The following is a 21385-nucleotide window of genomic DNA, read 5'->3' as shown; positions in this document are numbered from 1 at the left end:
GGCTCGGCAAGCCCACCTGTGGGGCATTTTCTTCTGCTTGAGATATTTTCTTTGATGCAAGCCACCACCAGTTCAACACTGCCTATGCGGGACTCAGGCCAGTGACCAACAGAAGGCAGTCCCTGAAGGGGTGCTTCTAGAAGCAATTCGAAGGCAATTATAGGACTGGACAAGCGAGAATCATGGGAGAGAAAGTCATGTTGCCTTCCCGTTACCATATCCGAATAGATGGTTTGCGGAGAATCTAGGCAGTCACACATGGAACCTTTCAGAATCGTCTTTACTGCCATGCAGTCTCGAGATAGGAGGGCCAAATCTTTCTGAGTGGCACTGCAGGTAGCGGTGAATGTCCTGATGAGTAACACACTGAGCGGCTTATTATCATTGAAAGTACTACTTCGGAATTGACGGATGTAGCACAAGGGATTCCTCCAAGGTGGATGCTTCCACACCTTTGTCGACCGGAACTATCTCTTCAAGTGCCCCAACCTGCAAGAGCTTGGAAGAAGCCTAACTCGCGGGGCCGAGTTGTTTCCAGCATACCGGCACTATCTCCGAGCAAAAGTAGCCATATGGCGATTATGTCACCGTGCCGAATGATGCCTAAAGGCGGGCAGATGATTTGTCACCATGGGAACCACCCAGTCCAGCGATCTGATGTGACACACTATTGTGACACTCCACTTCAGGTTCGACATTTCAAATACCGCTTTGTCTGGCCTGTCCGGTAACATTTGCGCGATTTTCCCAGCCGACATGCGGGTTGGCTAAGTTCATCTAACCGACGAGAGATTATCACCACTGGATACCTTCACGGCAAGGCTCAATGGACGAACTTCTGTAATTAGCATCTATTCATCATCCAGGAACTTTATTTGGCCGCTGTATGCGCAATCCTTCCACCGACATCCGCATCTACCGGCCCCGACGGTGCTTTTCTAGATCTAGTGTTGAATCAACGAGTGCACGTAACTACATACCGCACTAGTTGAAGCCGCCCACCATAGAAGACCTACCTATTCCCGTCCAATAGAACGTCCGCAACATCAATGCGATGGACTGACCTATTCCCCTTCATGGGCGACAAAAACCTTTCCATATCTTGGGGGGTCAGGTTGGTCAGCGTGGGTATTAGATGGGAGATCCTCAGTTTAAGTACCTTGGATAGTTTATTCTGTCTCATTAAACTATGGGATGCTCGTACGTTGCCTTCTAGAAAGTGTCGTTGTCCCTGATTGCTGCTTAGGGGCACTGGTGCCGACTGAACGGCACCGAGACGGACACGAATACTTGGACCGTATATCGACTGATGAGGGCCATAGAAATTATATTTATGCATTTGTCTAGAATCAGTTGGCCAGTAAACTCTGGACGGTCAATCTAACATCATGAGTGTACGATGTCGGAGACTTCCGGAATAGAAGTGTTGGCTTCAATTTGCAATAAACTGTTGAGATTCCAAATCTGGAAGGATGTCACAACCCTAAGCCATATACTCCAACGTCTCTACTGGTGTCTGCGCCCCTCATATGCCGCAGGAAGACCGGACGTAGATTGACAAGCAGTGGGAATCTGCTCTGTTAGCCGTTTCCGATGGTTCTGAGCACGGAGGGCCCAGGATTTAACAACCTAGATAATTAACACGCTCAATAGCTCAAAAGGAACTGTCTTTATTCCAACTTTCACCCGTTCGTTGCCAACCGATGTGAGGCGAATTCATGTCGTCGACGTTCATTATCAGTCAAGCACTTTCACTTCACCAGCATTATGAATCCCCAACACTTTTCTTGGCATCCACGCCTCAATTCCTCTTGTTATCATTCTCATTTCTCATATTATACCTCTCTTAATCGTAAGTCTGATCAAGTCTGACCATCAAGAATTACCTAGAGAACATATCATCAGACGTTGAAGTCTCTGGGTTTGCCTGTGCGGTCGATATTGAGATTTCAGCCTTAGCGCCTGGATCTCGCTTGCCCCACGTTTCTTGGCAAGAATTTCCACTTCCAACTGAACAGAAGATACACCGTCGCACATCCTACGTTGTCGCATCTACGACTTGGGATCCTCTCAGCGAACATTCCACAACTTCCATCATGGCGAGACCACGGACCGATGCGCCTCCCATGAGGGACTCGCCCTTACGCGCTGTCCAAGTTGAGGCTTTGGTATGAGACCACCATCGGATGTCGGATCGAACGTCACGCTAATGAGTTTTCCAGGCGGTCATGAAGATCATAAAGCACTCATCGCAGCAACATCCGACCATTGCTACCGGTGCATTAGTCGGCCTGGACGTGAACGGGGTCCTGCAGATCACAAATTGCTTCACCTTCCCGACCGTGAACGCTCCAGCGGACGGCCAGCAAGATTCCGCCTCCTCACTTGCCACGGCGGCACCACGCGCGAAGGCGAACACGGGATACCAGAATGAGATGATTCGGCTCTTCAAGGAGGTCAACGTCGATGCGAACAATGCCGGATGGTATATGAGCACGACCATGGGCAACTTCATCTCCCAGAACACGATCGAGAACCAGTTCTTCTACCAGAAGGAGATAAACGAGAAGACCGTGGCCCTCGTCCATGACGTGGGCCGGAGCTCGCAGGGTGCTTTGAGCCTGAAGGCTTTCAGGCTATCTTCCACATTCATGACCGCATACCGGGAAGGGAAGTTCACGGTTGAGAGGTAAGGGATCGGCTCTATTTCACACCACGCCTCACTGACACATGCAGTCTTCAAAAATCCAATCTCCGTTACCAGGACATCCTCGTCGAACTCCCGGTTACCATCCACAACTCTCACCTCATCACTTCTCTCCTTCACCAGCTCCCTGCCCCCGTACCGACCGAGGAACTCTCCATACCCCCCACTCTTGATGCCCTCCAAGCCAATGCTCCTGCCGGACCCCTCGCCCCTAACTTCGCCGCCCTCGACCTCAGCATCGACCCGTTCCTTGAAAAAACATCCGACCTCCTCCTGGAATCCATCGAAACACACCACACCGAGCTCAACAACCACCAGTACTACCAGCGATCCTTGGCCCGGGAGCAGAGCAAGATCACCGCCTGGCAGGCGAAGCGAAAAGCAGAGAATGCGGCACGCGTTGCGGCGAAGCAGGCGCCGTTGCCTGAAGACGAGTGGCAGCGACTGTTCAAGCTGCCAGTTGAGCCGAGCCGTTTGGAGATCATGGTGAATTCGAGGCAGATCGAGCAGTATGCCAGGCAGGTGGATGGGTTTGCAGCGGGCGCGAGTGCGAAGATGTTCGCGGTGCGGGGCAACCTGATCCCCGAGGCTGATAATCGGGACTGAATGGTCAATGGCAAAGGAAGAACAGCCGGCGATTTCTTCTGATGGCATCGGAAACGGCGTAAGGTATTCGTTGTATGTCACGAACATTAGGGACGAGCGTGGAGCATGCTCGAGACCCGATGGGGATGAGGCACGCTATAGACTTGAATGAGCACAATAAAAAAGCTGCTACGCGTGATATTCACACTTCTACCCAATGTCGCTCGCAAAGTGATGCAATACCCACCGCGAATCTCGAAGCTGGAGAGTCGAATCGGATTTTGATCTAGTCTCCACTATTGACAGTGCAACACAGACTGCAGCACCGCTAGTTCCGCATATCCTGTTGTTTTCGCTCCATGCAATGCAGCGCCACACAACTAGTATCCAATTCTTCAGACCCGTGTGACGACTTTAGACTACGTATTCTACATCTATTCCTCTGTGCTAGCATTCAACTGCAAGACCGAAGTTTGTCCTGCTCCTCGGGAGTGAGGGCGTTGAATGCTTCTGTGAATCCGGGTTTGCTGGCAACCTCTCGGAAGAATTGCGTGAGGTAGGCCTGCGTTTGATCGTCACGGACGCGACCAACCGAATCGTCGCCAAACCGCATCAACTCTGAATTATTGGCATCAGCGATGGAAACTCGACTTCCTCAATGAGTAATATACCTTCTTTCGTCATACCGGCTCCCAGATCAAGTGTGTCAGGCTCATCTTCCCATTCATCATCATCTGAACCGGCTTCGTCGAGATTTGCTAGTGTGGACGAGTCAAGAGCCTGATGGCCCCCACTGGCAGAGGAGAGCTCTTCAACCAGCACTTTGATAATCTTGAATTGCGCTGGAATGATCGTAAATTGATCGGGGTCTACAAAGGGTTAGAGACTTCACACTTGACAGGTAAATACACTACTCTTGACTGCCTTGTCCATTTCATCATCGTCGTCTTCGAACCGATAGAACGGAGGGGCGCCGGACAGCCACTCCCATGCGCAGGAGAATAGAAATGGGGACGTACTTTTCCGGGCTCTGGATCGCGTCATGATACGGTCGCTTTGGGGATCGACGATGAGATCGCCCTTGACCGTGATTTGCTGCGACAATCGAGGATCGTTGAGGTTATACAGCTTCGAGAGAGCGATGACACTATTAGGTAAGAATGGCAATGAGCGCTGTTCCGGATGGGTTTGGAAAAGACGTAGGAACATACTTCTGCCGGATCTCGTCGTAACCGGTGAAATTGACCGAATTCTCCAGCCATCTACTCATCACCACCTGCAGTCCGTTCTCCCCGCCAATCTCCACCTGGGCGAGGAACTCGACAACGTCCTGTGCGTTCTGTAACGATAGGCGGGCGAAGACGAGGATCAAACTTTGCATGAACTGCGTCTTCGTTGCACTTCCAAGGCGAATCGCGACTGCCCGAAGCAACTGCATAAGATAGGGACCGAGCCTTTCCGCGCCCGCCTTTTCGACCACCTCTGCAGCCATGCCGCCGACCTCTTCGGCGGCGTTCTCGTCGACCGATGGGCTGAGCAGGCGGTCAATGATGATGAGCACGACCTCAAGGCCGCCTTTGTTCGACTCGTCTCGGAATTCAAAGACTTGCTTGTAGTCGTGAATGAGCATGTTCTTGACCGCGGACGTTGCGGAACGCAGAAGCTCTTCATCGGAGGAGTTGAGGAGGAGTCGGTTGAGTTTCGGCATGACTGTCGCAACAAAGCCTTGGGGTAATGGTTCGGAGCCTTGCTCCGTCAGGATGTTGAGGAGGTTGGACGCGAGGTTTGTGAGAGCATTCTCTTCGGTCAGGTTGCCGATATCGATCGCTGCCATTAGGGACGGAAGGACTTTACCGCAGAGCTGGACGTAAGCTTCTCCACCCACCCTGGATATGCTATCGACAATATCCACGAACGTCTCCTCCACCAAGATTGTGACATTATAGTTGCTCGCTCCGTGACTGGCGATAGAAAAGAGAAGATCCAACCCAGTGCCATGGACACAGGTTCTCGCGTCCAGGGTGATCGTGTCGCGGAGCGTCTCCACGATTGTGACCATGATATCTTCTCCCTCGGCCAGCTCTTGGAAATCTTGCGAGGAATAGTAGTCGGATATAGCCGAGACGATGGCGTTTTGGACAGGGACAATTGAGTCGCCAGAAACACTTGAAAGGTAGCACTGCAATGCCCGGATGCAAGAGACCTTGACGAGCTCCGACGAGTCGTGTGCCATCGCGTGCATCGTCATCTCCATAAACGAAGGACGCACCTCATAAAGAGTCTCTCCCGATGCACGGATCAAACTGCCGGCGACCAAGTAGCCTCTGGCCCGCAGAAACTCCTCGGACTCGCCCATGGCATGCCGAATGAAATCAACAAACCCGGTGGCTGCCGAGGAACCGATGTTTTTATTCGTATCCTGGAAGTCGATGAGGAGTTGATTCAAGATGTAGAGAGCCGCTTCCTTCCCTTTCCAGCTGTGACCGCTGGAGTATAATGACCTCGTACGCGACAGGAGCCCCTCGACGGTAGCGTTCGTCTGCCATTCACCCAATTTGATGACGAGGTCACCGCATGCCGTTCGAGGAGTGTAATTTGCAGTGACGCTCGTCTCTTCAGAGAGGAACACGTTCACGTCGAGGTTCCACATGCCCTCTTCCTCGGTTGTGATCTGTGCATACTCGACGGCTAGCTTCACGACTTCGATCAACCAGTTCGTCCCTTCACCGCCTTCGAAAAGCCTCTTCTCTAGCTCTTTCTTGACAGGTTGCGCTCGAAGACAGGCTTGCATGAAGTCTAGATCTTCGAGGACTAAGAAGTCGAGGGTGTATGGAAGGTTGTCCGCATCTTCTAGCCGACTCTGGTGTTCGTTTTCGATGTACATGGAGCTGTAGGAAGACTGAAGGACGTTGAGCTCTTCCCACACGGAGGAGAATAGCGTCGGACTGTGGGGGGCGAGGTTTGAAGGGAAAACGGATCGTACGCGCATTAAGACTTTTACGACTTGGAGCTTCAGAGCTACGAATCCTCGATATGCCTCGAAGGCCACGGAATCCTTCCCCTCCTCATTGGCGGGCGGTAGAGGCAACTGCTTGCGCAGGGTGTCCAAGAAGAACGGTATCCACACTCTTAGCGTCTCGTCCGCGAACGCCTTGACCGCTGCCTTATGGTCCTCCACCACCATCTCCAGGATGTCAAAGCAGGCCCGGAACACATTCACCGCCAGCGCTCGGAGGGTAGTTTTCCGGGATTCGTTGACGGCAACATTATAGATCGCCTGCACGAGGTCGGGGGCGACGCGGAAAAACTGCTCCTCGTTCAAGCAATCGTCCACCAGGTCGCCCATCACTCGGAGGGCGCCGTGGAGTTGGGCGTCGGAACCGGTCTGGATGGTGTGCAACAGACTGTCCAGCAGACCGGGCCACTCCTCGGGGAAATCCGACTGCGCGATCCGACTGACGACGAGACTGGCCGCGGTCTTGATCTTCCTCTCCTCCTCCAGCCCCGTGGCAAGGTGCAAGATCGCCTGGCGAATCTGCTCTTTGTTTTCCGGGCTCACGAGCACCTCGCCTTTGAATTCGTCGAACTGTGACGTCCAGGACCCGAGCACGAAGGTCTTTAGGTAGAGCAGGGCCGATTGCCGGACGGACACCGGGAAGGAGTTGTGCGAAGCCAGCGACACGAGGCCCATGGGGAAGGCATCGTTGGAATATAATTGCTGGAGTTGGGCTTCGGCGGAGCTGCGGGTGGTCTCGTGAGGGGAGTGAGTACCGGCCAGTAGCTCGGCAAGGCGTGTCTCTTGCTCCATATTGGTAGGTGGAAGTGGAGAGGTAATTGGGAGATTCGTGGGTGGAGTGTATAAATCCAAGCTGTGTTGACCTGGCGGGGAGAAGTTGGAGGTTGGCGGCGCGTCAAATCCATGCAGCGGCAGCAGGAGTCGCGACTGGGATAATTGGGTCACCCTGTCACGTGCAAAAGTATTCCGGAAGCTGGATCGCATACAGAATCAGGTTTGCATTTTAAGCTGATACTATATATCGGCAACTACCGTAAACATGTCGAGAACCTCGATATTTACCATCGCACCTAGGACGACAGGTGCATCGGCCTTTGGCATTGCCACAAACGAACGCCTGTCAGGTATCGGACTTGACTTTTGATGCCCCGTGCCGGATAAGAGAACCCAGGAAAAGGCCGCCAGCTGGAATCCCACGTCCAGGGCCACCTTGTTCATATCCTCCTAAATAGCAGTCTGCAACGAAAATAAATGGCGCCTAACATAAGCAATAGAGACTCGGGAGTCGGGCGACATGAGCATCACAATGCACTACCGCCCCACACCAGGTGGAGCCAACCACCGACACCCTGTTTGTCCGTAGCAAAAAGCGCCCACTCGGACCAATCGCTCCCCTCCACGAACGCGGAGACGTCGTCGCCGGTAAAGCGGAGGTCGAGCCTCTTCAACCACGTCTCCCGCACCTCCATCGACCACGGCGCGTGCGCCAGCGTTGGCGGCGGCTGGGACGTGTTGGGTGGCGGGAGGACCGTACGTTCAACCTGCTTCGGGGAGTAGAGCGGTTGTTGAGGGTACCCGCTCGATTGGCCGGAATAGGTGGGGGGGAGAAACGTGGTGGCGTTCGGGTTGTGCGAGGCGGGTCCACCGGGAGAGATCATCGGCGAGGCCCCGATGGAAGGAAGCGTCTGACCCGGGTGAGAGGAAGAGTCGGACTGGTGGGGGCTGGCTTGGTTGATAGGGGGGGACTGAGTGTTGGGAGCGTTGGAGAGGGGATTGAACGACGGCTGTACGCCGTTTAGTAGTGGAAGAGAATCCCGTCGAGGTAGGGAGCTAGCGGGAGCGCTGTTGATTGCGTTCCACCGCTCTGGACGCATTGATGCACTATCAGGAGTGCCGTCGTGCACGCCGTTGTCATTCTTGATGACGGAGCTTCCAACGCTCGCAATCTCCCCGCTGCCCGGCTGCATCCGGGCTGACTCAGGGGCTTCAGCCATCTCCATATCAGCGTTATCCAGTCCAACGAGCTCGCTGAAGAGGACGTCCAGCATGTGCACATCTCCCGTGTTTTCGACATCTGCAACATCCCGTAGCTGACCAGGACGCCCACCGAACGCGAAATTCGTGTCAGTACCTGGGGGGGACCTCGATGAACGCCGGAACTCTCGCTTGGCCTTAACAAAGTATAAGTGGGTCTTTTGCAATGCTTTAAGCCAGCCATCCGCCATTGACATGGCTTTCCTCGTGTTGCTGACCATTTCAATGGCCTTGCGGGTAGCCTGGAATCCGTGTACATCGTTTTGAGTGTCATGCCGTGGAGCATCTCCAGGCACCATTCCAGGAGAAACCGTGGATCTTCCGTGAAGACTCCCCTCCGGATCCATCCAAGGGAAGTGCATGCGATAGACTCCTGAAGGAAGGTTAGTAGGAACTCACGATAACACCCGTGGAGGTCATACCAAGCAGCGCAGCAAAGTACGTGGCAAATCCAGCGATCGGGGTCTGCACCACATAACCCCATTCCTGACACGTCTGTAGCAGATCAATCAATTCACGAGCGCTCTTGAATAGCTGCTTCGCGCTGTCTTCGTAGAACCCGGTCGGTGCCGATAGTTCATCCACTTGAAACCCACCGGAAGCCGCAGTCTGATTGCGCTTCAGCGGCAGGAATGGTAGGAACTCCCGATGAAGGATCATGGTGCAGAGGATCAAAGTGGCATGGAGAAGCGCATATGAAGTGGATGTGCGCGACGTGACGTGGGCAGAAATATTCGCGGAGGTCAGTGTCAGATCTCGCGGAAGACGGTCGCGGAACTGATTCACTTGCTTGAGAAGCATCGCGAAGGTGGAACGTTCATGCCATGGTGGGTAAGGTTTGTCCCGCCTGGATGACAGTCAGTGCATGGAACAGCGATCAAAGGAAAAAGAAATACTTACCGTCTGCCGCCCCCGCAAGAATATCTTACGATTTTCCCGTATAGATCGGTTAATTTGACGTACCGGCTCACAATTCCCTCGTCTTGACCAAGTTCCCATCGACCAGAATCACCATCATCCTGATCAGGCACGTTTCTCGGCACGGTACCCGTAGAGCCTGCGGCCGACGAGCTGCGATGGCGATCCCCGTTAGTAGCGCCATGCAAAATCTTCTGGATATCCGCACGACCATCGGAATCGTCCGCTTCGTCGGTGAGCATCAGAGTGCGAACTTTCTCCCCGAACAAGAACGCTCGCTCGCTACTCGGCAGCTGAATCCGGAAGTCCCGTACGTTTAACATCAGCGGTCGGAACTTGCCGGTGCTTAGATATCGGTCCATGACGAAGCAGCTCCAGAAGGTGCGGCGTCGGATCTCCTGTTCGATGAACGCGTCGTCCTTGCCAACCGCGGCCGACGAGTGGCTGTTACGTCGATCGAGTTCCAATCCGGCCGGCAAAGATCGTGCATATGGCTCGTCGTCCAGCTCCGTCTCGTACTGAAGGCCTAAGATCTGCGCGTTCCGGATGGCGACCCCCACGGCGACCCAGGCTTTCGAACCCTGGCCGCTGCCCCAGTCGTGCAGAGCGAGCATCAGCAACGCTTGTGTGCGTTCTAGATCCGGACTTCCCAGGCCATCTCCGAGGTTTCCAGCCAGTCTGGACCTCGCAGCGGCGGCGTAAAACTCGGCAGCGATCAAGGGGTTGCTTGGGCGGTTCGAAGATAACGGAGAGTGATGCGCCACGAGAACGGGATGAAACCGAGAAGTCAGTGCAAGGAATGCGCAGAGTAGGAGGGGCGAAGCTGGAGGGGTGATAGGGGTCGAGTGGTCAGGGGATGAGGTACTGGGCAGTGAAGGAAGCTGGGGTGGTTGCATTGGGGCCGAACGCAGCGGCTTCAAGAAGGTCGGAGGATGGAGAAAGGGGAGGTCGATGGAGAAATGTTGCTGCCATATCTCAAACTACACGGCGACTATTAGCGAAAGGATCCCGACGCGGCTTTATTCGGGCTCATACGAGTTCAGTCCACACCCGAGCGGTCAGTAAACTGTGATCAAGGGCGTCCACCGCCGCGCGAACGCCGTCTCTGCCGGAAGCATGGTGCACTACACCCGCAACACTAGTCCTCTTTAACCGCTGACGTTTCGGGGTTTGCTGCGAGGGGATAGCATGTCAGTTGAATCTTCCACGCGGACTGGCGAAGGGGTAAGGGAGCGCACATCGTCCGTCGGGCCTCTTTCCGACCCATTTAGCGCACCAGGAGCTTCTTCCCTTCGATGAACTTGGCCGATGGTTGCGCCGCCAATCGACGATCCACCACCGCCGCCGCCGGCGCCTCCTCCAGCCGGAGAAGGGTAGGTGCACTCTCGTCCGGTGGTCTCACACGCACGACACGTGGTGTTGACCCCGTTGTTGATGCATTTGACCTTGCTCCGGCGACAGCGAGCGCAAGCGATGGAGGACCTCATGCGAGGCTGCTCCTGGCGCCGGGCGCCGCTCTCCGTGGGGACACCCTTCCCTTGGGCGGCGTCGTAGAGCTGCTGGGCTGCGCGATGCAGGGCGGCGGAGGAATCGAGGGAGAGGTCGGACGACGTGGCGGTAGTTTGCGCAATGGTTGCGGAGGAAGAGAGGTAGCTGGCGGGATCCGCGGATGAGAGAGTGGTCGAGAGGATGGATGCGATGGGGACCGAGGAAGTTATTTTGGCGGTAGGTTCAAGGGCGAGGTTGGAGCGGGTCGGCGATGCCGGCGACGAGAGGGTCACTCAATCGCATGTGACTCGTCAATGGGATTCGTGATTGATTCGCAAGGCTGACTCGTATGCTCCGGAAGACTGATAGCGAAGGTAGGACGGCGAAGAAGACGAAGAAGACGACGGAAAGGGCAAAGGAGCGAACGGGCGGCAGAAGACTGGAGTTGGAGATGACGGGGATTCGCGAAAACTGGGGGACGGGAGGAACAAATCCGGAGAGGGAGCCGCCAGCCGGCACGAAAACGAGAGGCACGGCAATGGGAATGCGGGATGCTCGGGATGGCGGTGCGGTGCGTTCAGGCGGGGGCCACGGATCATTTCACGCCTTGGGCTACTGCTGTTGGTCCATGGAGCAAAGCGTCGGTCGGGTCAGGGGGTTATGGCACAGCATGAGAATTGATGGTAGTAATAGATAGGAGACTTCCGCGGTCCCAACCGTCGGTATGATGGCCTGATCCGTGACTTGATCTCTTCCTCCTCTTTTTAGTGAGATCTTGACCGAGTTGACCTCTTCAGGCTGGACCACTGGACCCCCAGATTGGTCACAGGCTGGCCTTTGCTAGGTCCCCAACTCCGGAACATTCCAAGCCCTAGCAGGATCAAGGAAAAGCGAGCCCCGTCCGTGTCCCCGTCACCCCGTCACCCCGTGAAAGCGTGCAGGGACAGCAGGCTGGGCATTGGAACGGGTGGACGACCCGGCGGCCGAGAGCCGCGATTGGATGGAGAAAGAATTAGTTTTCGCAGCCCTTTCCGATGCAGGACCCGGGTAAAGGTGATTGCAAAGCTAGGACCCGAAACACGATGATGGCGATTGGCGCCTGAGATGATTGTACTTCAGAAGTGTTTGAACTACGGCAGGATTTGTTTTTGATGCAGTATAGCCGAAGGATGGTTTGTGTGGACAGTATTAAATAGCCCAATATTAAAGGCACATTATTAATAGTTAGCTGAAGCAATACGGGAAGCAGTAATTGTAGTTCTAACTTAGTCTAGTGGAAGGAGCGGAGCGGCCGTGGATTACGCCCGATTACCTCGGTGGCGGTGCAGTGGTCCCTGCCGATTTCAGTCAGTCGAGGCAGTGAGGCAGTCAGGCAGGAATACCTACCACCCTCTGCTGTGCCTGCATCAACTCCGAGAGGCCGAAAGGGAGCCCGAGAGCCCGAGACCCTCCGGTTCCAATTGTTGCATGCACGATGGAGATACCAGCCTGCTCGGCACCCCGCACATCACTCAGTTCAACATCTGATATTCTGATCTGATGGGAGATGCCTGATCTCTAATGGCTCCAGTCTCCGCATTCGCTTCTCCATAGATCATACCCCCCTCCGCACTTCGGTTCGGCAGGCCCAGGCTCCTGGTCCAATTTCATAGAGAATTTCATTTCACGTGGGATTAGTGGATTGCTAGTATCAGCATCTGATTTACGGTTTCACAACCTCCTTCTCAAAATGGCCAATATGATGACCCGATGGACTGATCTCTGATAATCGGTCGTTCACCCATGGCATTGTCAAGGAACCATGTCCGACCCTCGGACCCTCTCCAGCACAGCAGTACGTACAGAAATTGCCAATGTAGATTTCCCCCTCTCAATAGTCAACTCATTCCCTGTGTCGCCACGGAAGTTAGTCCGTCCATACGGATATTAGCAGTTCTTTTCGGCCTCCGTTTGTCCCAGCCTCCCAGCCTCCCAGTCTCCTAGGTCTGAGGCACTCCAAGTCCAATGGTAGGTGTCCAGTACCGGCACGGATGGATCGAAATGCAGTCCACTCGCTGCCGGCAAATCAAATCAAATCAGTCGAAGAGCGCGGTGTACTGCTGCTGACGGCTGCCCAACTGTCCATGCACCCGGAGCCCCGGACGCTTTCGGGATACCTAATTTAGCATCGGAAATGACGCGAGGCCGTGAGGTGCGGCGTAAACGGAAAGCAGATCATGCGCTCCCATGTCCAGAGGGCATCCATGCTCCTTTTGACTTCAGACTTCAGACTTCAGCATGTCAGGCTGTTTGGTCGCGTTCTGTTATGGTACAACCGTACAAACGGCTTCGGGATAGCCGAGATTGAGACTTGTCCAACGTGAACGGTCCGCTGGCACAGCAGGTGTGTCTCGGGAGCTACTATCAATTAACGGAATCGGCAATATTAGCAGCAGTTAACATGGCTTCGGGTTGATCCCTCTTTCAAAGCTGTCTCAGTGGCCAGTCGTATAGAGAGGTGTGATACTACTACTACTACTACTACCCATCTGAGACGCAGCGGTTGTACTTTCATTCAGGATGGAAAATCCTGGAAGGCCTCATCCAGAGATCAGCATAGAACCTGAAATGATAGATCCTGTGTCTGCTCTGGACGTATGAAGGTGACACTTGACGCCCTCGTAACAAATGCGATATGCATCAATCCGAGTTCTGTGCTTAGTTTCTTCCCTCCTCGTCCCACATAGTGTGACAGTTCCTCGTCCACAGTCACGTAGCGAAGAGATCACAGTCTCTGAATACATAGAAGTCGAACAGCCTATCGTTTGTATAGAGAGTATTTCTGAAGAGAAACATTGGTGTATCTTTCGATTGGTATGGTTTAGCGCAATTTTAGCATTCAGATTGCAGCAAAATGATCCAATCAGAGTTGATATATGCCTGGTAGATCCTTGCACTAAGCTAGCCTTAGTACGTAATATTACCGTCTTGTACACTGAAGCCAAAGCTCCGGTGCTCCAAACGTGAAGCTTCCCATCCCCGCCATATCCATTCGAACGTGATTTCATGATCCAGACCACTCAGTTCCCCCACGAGAAGTTGGCTCGTGGATACAAACCTCGTCGAAGATGTCTAAGTCCCCGACTTACCTGCTGGTGTCCTTGCCGACATCCATCACCAATACCAATGACAAGGAGGATGCCTTAGATCAGGTCCGAGCCAATATATCAGACAACGGGACGCTATACCCTTTCGCGATCCCAGGCTTCAAAATCGGGACTCTCGATGCCCTGGTGCAGCAAGCAGATGACCTGGCCAAGCTCGACACCGCTTGTGACGGCGTGGTGAACAAGTCTGCAGATGCGTTGAAGAGCATCTTGGACGATGATAATGACGACAAGCTGGCCCAGCAGAAGACGATCAACGACAGTAGGCAGCTACCCGATCCCCTGGATGCCATCGTGTAGCTGATATAATTCTCAGAACCGGTCGATCAATACCTTCGGAGCTTCTCCTGGAACAAAGTCAAGTACCGTGCCGACAAGTCAATAGCTGAGCTCATTGACTCCCTTCAGAAGGTATAAACACAGAGATCTGGGGTCGGACGGCAATGTACTAACGGCCGTGCTAGGAAGTTGCAGGCATTGACAATGATGTCAAGTCGAAATTCTCTCAATACAACCAAGTCAAATCCACGTTGACTGCTTCCCAGAGAAGACAAACGTAGGGTATCCTCGTTCCGGTGAAGACTATGACAGCTAAGCGATTGATGTAGGGGCAACCTCTCGACACGCTCCCTCGCGTCCATCGTCCCCTCCAGCGCCATCGTCCAAGATTCCGAGTACATCGAGACGCATCTCGTCGCGGTGCCCAAGCAGATGGTCAAGGACTTCCTCAAGTCGTACGAATCCCTGGCCCCCATGGTCGTTCCGCGATCGTCGGTCGAAGTGGCGTCGGACGACGAGTTCAAGCTCTACGCGGTCACCACGTTCAAGAAGCACAGCACCGAGTTCATCCACAAGTGCCGCGAGAAACGCTGGATTCCACGTGATTACACATACAAAGCTGGCGGGCGAGAGGAGGAGGCGAAGGAGGTCGATCGATTGGAGAAGGAGGAACGAAAGCTATGGGGCGAGGCATTGCGATTGGGTCGAACCGGGTACAGCGAGAGTGCCATGATCTGGGTGCATGTGCTGGCGCTGCGGGTCTTCGTAGAGACGGTCCTGCGATACGGCCTGCCGTTGGAGTTCGTCTGTGCCCTGATCCAATCGAATCCCAAGCTTTCGAAGAAGGCTAAGGCAAGCCTCGACACACAGTACTCATATCTTGGGGGCAATGCGCTCCAGCGAGACAAGAAGGGCAGGGTGAAGAAGGATGTACCGACGGAGAGTGGCGGCGCGGTTGGTGGAGATGCGGAGTATACGGCCTATGTCTACTACGAGTTTGAGTTCGTATAGGTATTAGAATGTCTCGCCATTCTTTTATCATGTTCGATATCCTGTCTCATAACTTCCTGGTATTCTATCCAGGTTTACATTCTCAGGCGCGAGGGCAATGCTGGGACTGAAAATGCAATCTTAACCTATAATCAAGCAAATTGCCAGCCTTCTGGCATACCAAGATTCAAATTTGCATGCCTATATATGGATTCACGATAATAGAGCCTCCGCATGAGCCTACACACCCTCAGCCAAGGTCCTCTTCTCGCCAATGCCATCCGGCGACAAGTATCCCTTCTCCTCCAAATACTTCACGATCTTCACCACCGCCTCCTCCACACTCAACTGATCGCTCCGGAGATGGATTTCCGGGTTCTCGGGCGCCTCGTACGGAGCGCTAATACCCGTGAACTCCTTGATCTCCCCGGCCCTTGCCTTCTTATACAGCCCTTTAGGGTCGCGCTGCTCCGCCACCTCGATCGGCACGTCGACGAACACCTCGACGAACGGCAGCGGTTCCGCCATCCCGGGGGCGCCCGCGTTGTGGAGTTGCCGGGCGGCGTCTCGGTCCGCGCGGTAGGGGGAGATGAAGGAGGTGATGGCGACGGAGCATGAATCGGCGAAGAGTTTCGCAACCTGTTCGATCCCACCAATTAACATGCCCACAATATCATTGAGTAGTCCGCCCTCACCTCCGCGATCCGCCGAATGTTCTCGTTCCGGTCCTTCTCGCTGAACCCCAGGTCCTTGTTCAGCCCGAAGCGCACATTGTCGCCATCGAGCCGGTACGCAGTCCGACCGAGGTGCAGCAGATGCTGTTCCAGGGCCGTAGCGATGGTGCTCTTCCCCGACGCGCTGAGGCCGGTGAACCAGATGGTGATGCCTTGCTGCTTCCGCAGCTGGCGGCGCTCGGAGTGGGTGAGGGACGGATGCCAGGTGATGTTTCTAGGGAGATGATGGTGGGTCAGAACGATATAATCTAGAGGGTAAACAACGGTGCAATTGCAGCACAATCGACAGAAACTGGAGCATACCTACGTCGCCATTGTGAAATGAATGCAAGATCGGTCGAGATGGTCGAGTTAAAGATTCCGATCTAAGGAAATGATGGTAGAGGGACTCTTTGGTCAGTGGTCACAATCCATGGAAATTTTATGGCGGGGTGATCAGTGGTGGCTGCAGTGGAGATGTCGCAATCCAACGTCACACATAGCCTTGGTGTCAACATCTCCGGCTTTCACAGTTCACACGACTACATACCTACCTACTCTCAGGGGAGAGAGTGTAATTACATGTAGGATGGAGGTGTTCATCTACAGCAGGTCGTTGACCACGGTTGCATCCAGTCACGATGCAACCCAGTGAAAATGCCGCCATCTAACTTCGCTTCACGTTGAATCAAGGGTTCAAATCTGCATTGGATGCACAGAATAGAGTAGTCAATAATAAAATTACATATACGCTTCCAAAGAGGCAGAATCGAAATAGAACGACAACATGTACCGACCCGAGAACCGTCCATTCCTCGTTGAACCATCTCGACGATACCCAGTACCGTTGATATTTGTAAGAAATGTAGCCGAACGCCAGCCCCGAAGTCACCGTCCGACCCTTCCCAGCTATTCCGTTGCCAAAACGCCAGTATCTCCCATCTCTCCATCGGCGGCAGGAGTCCTATTCCTTCTTTCGCCATCAACATCGATCCCCAACTTCCTGACCGCCCGCTTCATCCCTTCCAATCTCGCCCTTTCCGCCATCAGCGATTTGCTCGCGAATTCTCGAATCGCTCGCCTCCCCAATCGGACCCGACTCTCCTGCCAGCCCGCCAGCTCTCCGGCCACGACTTGTCGCGTATACGAGAGCTCGCGGCCCAGATCCTCCATATCTTTCAAGCTGGCTCGCGCCCGTCCGGCGGCTTCGCGCGACATGCGCTGACGGGCTTCGTCCAGGAGGCCAAGGTTCGGCCATCGGTCGGACCGCCGCATGGAATTCGTGTGGCGGTCCAGGGCTTTGTTGGCGACCGCAATTTGCGCGATCAGAGATGACGGACGAGCGAGCGCTGATGATATGGCCGACATGGACGACGAAATGGCTTGCAGGTTGTAGTAGAACGCGCTCAGTGGTGGGGAATCGGACTGTGGAAGAGTGGCAGCAAACCGCGTGAGAGCGAGGCTATGCTCTTGCGGTAGAAACGCGAGGGTATTGAACGCTGAAGTCGACATGGTTGCGGCGTTGGGAAGGTCGCTCTGTGCGATACGCAGACGATTGGCCCGGCGCAGAACGGACTTGGTCGGATGGTGAACGCTCCGGACGGACTCTTTGGCATATGCCACGAAGAGCTCCACGTCGCCGGTGTCGGTTTCGGGAGCATATTCGTCTCGAATCATCTCGACTCGCGCCTCGGCCTTGCGCTTCGAGCGCTCTTCGAGAAGGGTCGGGTCCATTTCCGGGACCAAGAAGAACTCCCAGACCATCTCGTGGTTGGCAAATGTGGTATGATTCAATAGCAGACGAAGAAACGCGTCGAGCCGAATTTGGGTGTCTCGGAGGACTGCCCGAGACGGCTTCGAGGGGATTAGGAAGGGCGACGTGAAGTTACTAATATCAGGAAGCCAGGATGCTGGATGTTCGCGAGCGAGCCATTTCACCAGATTCTCGAAATCCACCATGGCGCGCCTGCAGGTCGTGACGGTCAAAGACGAGTTTCCAGTTGGAAGACCGGATTTTAGAATCAGGCGGATGGTCCCATCCTCCACGAAGAAGGACCGCACGACGGTTGTGATGCGGCCGTCTTGGCCGGGGGGAGTCGCAAGCAGGACGAGGTCATCGATCTTGTTCCTCACTTCGTCATCTTTTGCCAACTCGACGGCCGTAAGACCGCGCAAGTCCTTGGCATGGAGGTCTACCCGTGGGTCGTTGAACAAGGTCCTGACAAGGTCGGTTCGACCATACTTGCTCGCAACCATCAGTGGCGTGAAGTGCTTGTCGTTCGAGGCATTGACATCTGAGTCACACTGCAGAAGCAGCTTCAGCGCCAGCTGAGGGTCGTTGATGATATGCAGCAGTGTGTTGCCCTTGCTGTCCACATGCTCATCAAGTCGAAGAGGTTTGCCATCCCCCTGCACTTCCGTCGCCGCTTGGAGTGCAGCTTCGCACATCCACTTGTAATCTTCATGGTCATATGATCGACATAGGGCAAAGAGCGGAGTCTGCCCGTTTTTATCCCGCAGTGTCCAAGGAAAATGCTGCCCAATTCTTGGTATTAGCTTCGGCTGATTGAATAAGTAGTGTGCGATGCAGCGCCCTTTGGAGTCCTGCCGAGAGAAATACTCGAACAACTGCTCCTCGCTGTTAATGCGCTCGGTGAGATAGTCCAATATTACTTCAATCGCTTCTGGGGTGCCGTTCTGAATCGCAGCGCTGAGTAACGTCGTCCCATCATAGGCGGCATCTTCAATGACGGTAGATGGTGGATAGTAGCTCGTGAGTGACAATAAATAGCGCAATGATTTGCTTTGTCCGCTATCGACAGCCATCATGAGCACAGACTCTCCAGCCGGCGACTGTGTCTTGCTCAACTTTTCGACGGAATCGTCCCCATCGATGCCGCTGCCGCTTGAGTTCATAGTTGTCGTTTGCGACCGAACGGAAAACATCGAAGAGCTGGAATTGCTCCGAGTATCCATGGACACTCTCTTCTTCTGAGTTGGAGGTCGCCTCGTTTCGGCTGGAGGGGTTGGCGGCCGCTCGAAAGGAAAGACATGAGACAATGGGCCCGAGTGTGGCTGTGGCTCCGATTCGAAAGAAATCCTCGAATACCCATCATTTTCCGAGCCATGTAGTGTCAGACCGCTAAGCGAGGGGTGTCCGGTACTTTGAGCATCGTCTTCGATGTCACCCGATCTGTCGTTCGTATCATCCTCTGCTTCAATGCCGTCCAAGGCTCCTCCTATGAGTTCGGGTTGCAAAAGGTACTTGATATCTTCAACCTCGCCGTTCCGGACCGCTTCCCAGAGGCATTTGTTCAGCCTGCTCGACCTCCGGAGACCACTGGAGTTGCCCGCTAAATATGAGAGCACAGCTTCGAATGTGCTCAGAGCATACCCGATCTCGCCACTTTCCACATCGTCGATGAAGAGAAAGTGCCGCATGTACGACAAGCGAGCCTGCAAATGTCGAACGGACGACCGGATCACCACGATGAGCAGAAGCGAGACGAGCGTATCCGCGTTGATCGTGAGAACCGAATCCTGTTTTTCCAGCTGGTTGCTCGATGCAGATGGATACTCATTGCTTTCGGTGGGTGGACTTTCCGGCATGGTGATGGCCTTCTGGGTTAATAACAGGATCTCTGCCATCTCCTGGGGGCTACTGGCGACGCCCATCCGTTTGAAGGCGTCTACGGCTTTCTGGATCCGAAGAGCAAGCTGCTGTTTGTTCTGGCGAGAGTTCCCCAAGTTGATCCCTACTTGTGAGATGTCGATATCGTGCATCTGTCTGATGCGCGCTTCTAGCTCTGCATCCTCCCCTCGGCGAATGGCGCAGATACGTGGGAAGAGGACGGCATCGTTGACCTGTTCGGCCACGTAACGCTCGATAAGTCTCTCCACCACAGGGCCAGTCAAGTCCGTGGTTGCCCCGAGATTGGACAGCTGCTGCTTATCGACCATCTGGAACAGGTCGATAGCGGCAGTTACCGCGGTCTCTAGGGAACGTCGCATAAAGTCCTCCTGGTCACTTAGCTCCAGCAAACTGATGTGCGGTTGGGATGTGCCAGAGAGATTGCTGTGAAGAGAGGCAGTAAGGCTCTCCATCGATGAAACGGAAGACTGTCTCCGTCGCAACACCGGAGGGGGTGGCTTTGGCATCGGAGGAGGCGGCTGGTCCATCTCCTTGCCAAACTCTCGGAAGATCCGCTCAAGCCCGGGTTGCATTTGCTTCGCGATCAGGGGGAAATGATTCATCAACTCCATTAACGTCTTGATATCCTTCTTTTTCGGTGGATGCTGCGAGGTGGATGAGCTGGGAGCATCTGTGTCTGGTAATGCCGTGCTTTGGGCTGTATTTTCGAGACTCGCTGGAACAATGGTCATCGCCTCCAGCACGCCGGTGAGCGGTTTCGAAATAAAGTAGACGAGCCATGGTTGCGCGTCGAGGTTGTCGGGGTAGTATAGTACGTCATTTAGGAGCTGGATTTGATTTAGATGCTTGAAACCTGTGCTGTTCTCAGTCCATGGCCCTTGACGATCCCATCGACGAATTCCTACCTTTATTACTGTAGACGAAGGAATCCTTGACTATCACCGTCCTCCCATTGACGGTGGAGTACTGCTTCGCCTTTCCACGAGTGTCTCGGAAGCTTGCCGCCGCTTCCTTCGTCCCATTGCCCCGGGAGGGCGCCGCGCCGCCAGGGACTCGGAGGACATGGCTCGCGAGGAATTCCTCGGAACTTGCAAGATCGGCGTAGAGAGCGTGTGTATCGAGGTCACGGGAGTTGAGGAGGGCTTCGGTGGATGGCACGAGGAGGACCTGCCGAGTGCATTCAATTAGCGGATGTTCATGCGGACCAGTTGAGGCCTAAATGCGCATGGAGACCGAGATGGTCAGGAGATCATCATACATGATGCTGGATAGGGGAGCACTGCGCGGGAATTGCGCTCTTGAAGAAAGCCCGTAAGAATGGATTTAGAGGGTGCATCCAATCTCATGTCTGCCTTGGGGCAGCGTCGCGGTCAATCGCAAGGTGATATTGTGCTGCCACGCGAACCGTCCATTGGCAGATGACGCATGTACGTTCGCTCTGGACCGCCGACGTCGTCGAATCTCACTTATTATATGTTTCCCGACAGTCTTGTCCCGAGTTCGTGTCGCCGATTCGAGGCCCGGAGGGTGATGTTGCGTTTGGTGGTGTCGAACCGGAAACTGGGGAGAGTCCGAGGGTGTTATCGGGATCGTGAGAGTGAGTACGTATTGGAGATTCGAGATATTGGGTTTATCGAGGACCGACAAGTGGGCAATGTACGGTACTTAGTTATGAAAACGATTGTGGTGGATCAGTATCGTACTATTGTGGCTCAACAGTCAGGTAAAGTACAGTGTAAAGTGTTGGGAGTTGAGAGTTAGATTGTGAAATGACGAATCCCCTGATGAAAGCAGACCAGAACATCCCTGTTGGTTTCGGCTTGTGAAAGCGCAAAGGCCGCCTTACTCCATACTGCA

At 54.2% G+C, this 21385-nt stretch overlaps 6 protein-coding genes across 6 annotated transcripts; 2 read left to right on the top strand and 4 right to left on the bottom strand.

Annotated features, from left to right (window-relative positions):
* The first annotated feature begins 2030 nt into the window (after positions 1 to 2030).
* Positions 2031 to 3557, top strand: P152DRAFT_454086 (putative eukaryotic translation initiation factor 3 subunit EifCh). Its single transcript, XM_033678519.1, has 3 exons — positions 2031 to 2168; positions 2223 to 2689; positions 2737 to 3557. Exons 1-3 carry the CDS (start codon positions 2097 to 2099, stop codon positions 3311 to 3313), a joined length of 1116 nt encoding a protein of 371 aa, XP_033539128.1. The 5' UTR covers positions 2031 to 2096; the 3' UTR covers positions 3314 to 3557.
* Positions 3494 to 7166, bottom strand: P152DRAFT_454085 (ARM repeat-containing protein). The gene is made up of 4 exons (XM_033678518.1): positions 4504 to 7166; positions 4312 to 4439; positions 3964 to 4161; positions 3494 to 3910 (listed from the first exon to the last, which is right to left on the bottom strand). The coding sequence occupies exons 1-4, from the start codon at positions 7098 to 7100 to the stop codon at positions 3747 to 3749; spliced, it is 3087 nt and encodes a 1028-aa protein (XP_033539127.1). The 5' UTR covers positions 7101 to 7166; the 3' UTR covers positions 3494 to 3746.
* Positions 7167 to 7397: 231 nt separating this feature from the next.
* Positions 7398 to 12155, bottom strand: P152DRAFT_478469 (uncharacterized protein; the record flags this gene model as incomplete). The annotated part of the gene is made up of 7 exons (XM_033681656.1): positions 7398 to 8715; positions 8765 to 9189; positions 9243 to 10240; positions 10296 to 10433; positions 10499 to 11040; positions 12061 to 12082; positions 12135 to 12155. The coding sequence occupies 7 exons, from the start codon at positions 12153 to 12155 to the stop codon at positions 7610 to 7612; spliced, it is 3252 nt and encodes a 1083-aa protein (XP_033539126.1). The 3' UTR covers positions 7398 to 7609.
* Positions 12156 to 13758: 1603 nt separating this feature from the next.
* On the top strand, positions 13759 to 15357 carry P152DRAFT_454082 (ATPase, V1 complex, subunit C). The gene is made up of 4 exons (XM_033678517.1): positions 13759 to 14156; positions 14211 to 14305; positions 14359 to 14450; positions 14503 to 15357. The coding sequence occupies exons 1-4, from the start codon at positions 13856 to 13858 to the stop codon at positions 15182 to 15184; spliced, it is 1170 nt and encodes a 389-aa protein (XP_033539125.1). The 5' UTR covers positions 13759 to 13855; the 3' UTR covers positions 15185 to 15357.
* P152DRAFT_454080 (adenylyl-sulfate kinase) lies at positions 15128 to 16248 on the bottom strand. The gene is made up of 3 exons (XM_033678516.1): positions 16205 to 16248; positions 15859 to 16111; positions 15128 to 15802 (listed from the first exon to the last, which is right to left on the bottom strand). The coding sequence occupies exons 1-3, from the start codon at positions 16210 to 16212 to the stop codon at positions 15404 to 15406; spliced, it is 660 nt and encodes a 219-aa protein (XP_033539124.1). The 5' UTR covers positions 16213 to 16248; the 3' UTR covers positions 15128 to 15403.
* Positions 16249 to 16557: 309 nt separating this feature from the next.
* P152DRAFT_454079 (uncharacterized protein) lies at positions 16558 to 21269 on the bottom strand. The gene is made up of 3 exons (XM_033678515.1): positions 20787 to 21269; positions 20434 to 20695; positions 16558 to 20381 (listed from the first exon to the last, which is right to left on the bottom strand). Exons 1-3 carry the CDS (start codon positions 20862 to 20864, stop codon positions 16786 to 16788), a joined length of 3936 nt encoding a protein of 1311 aa, XP_033539123.1. The 5' UTR covers positions 20865 to 21269; the 3' UTR covers positions 16558 to 16785.
* Positions 21270 to 21385: the final 116 nt, after the last annotated feature.

This window comes from Eremomyces bilateralis (genome assembly GCF_010015585.1).
Source record: "Eremomyces bilateralis CBS 781.70 unplaced genomic scaffold P152scaffold_1, whole genome shotgun sequence".
Classification (NCBI taxonomy): Eukaryota; Fungi; Ascomycota; class Dothideomycetes; order Eremomycetales; family Eremomycetaceae; genus Eremomyces; species Eremomyces bilateralis.
The sequence above is the reverse complement of the archived record's forward strand: the minus strand, read 5'-3'. Positions and strand labels throughout refer to the sequence as shown.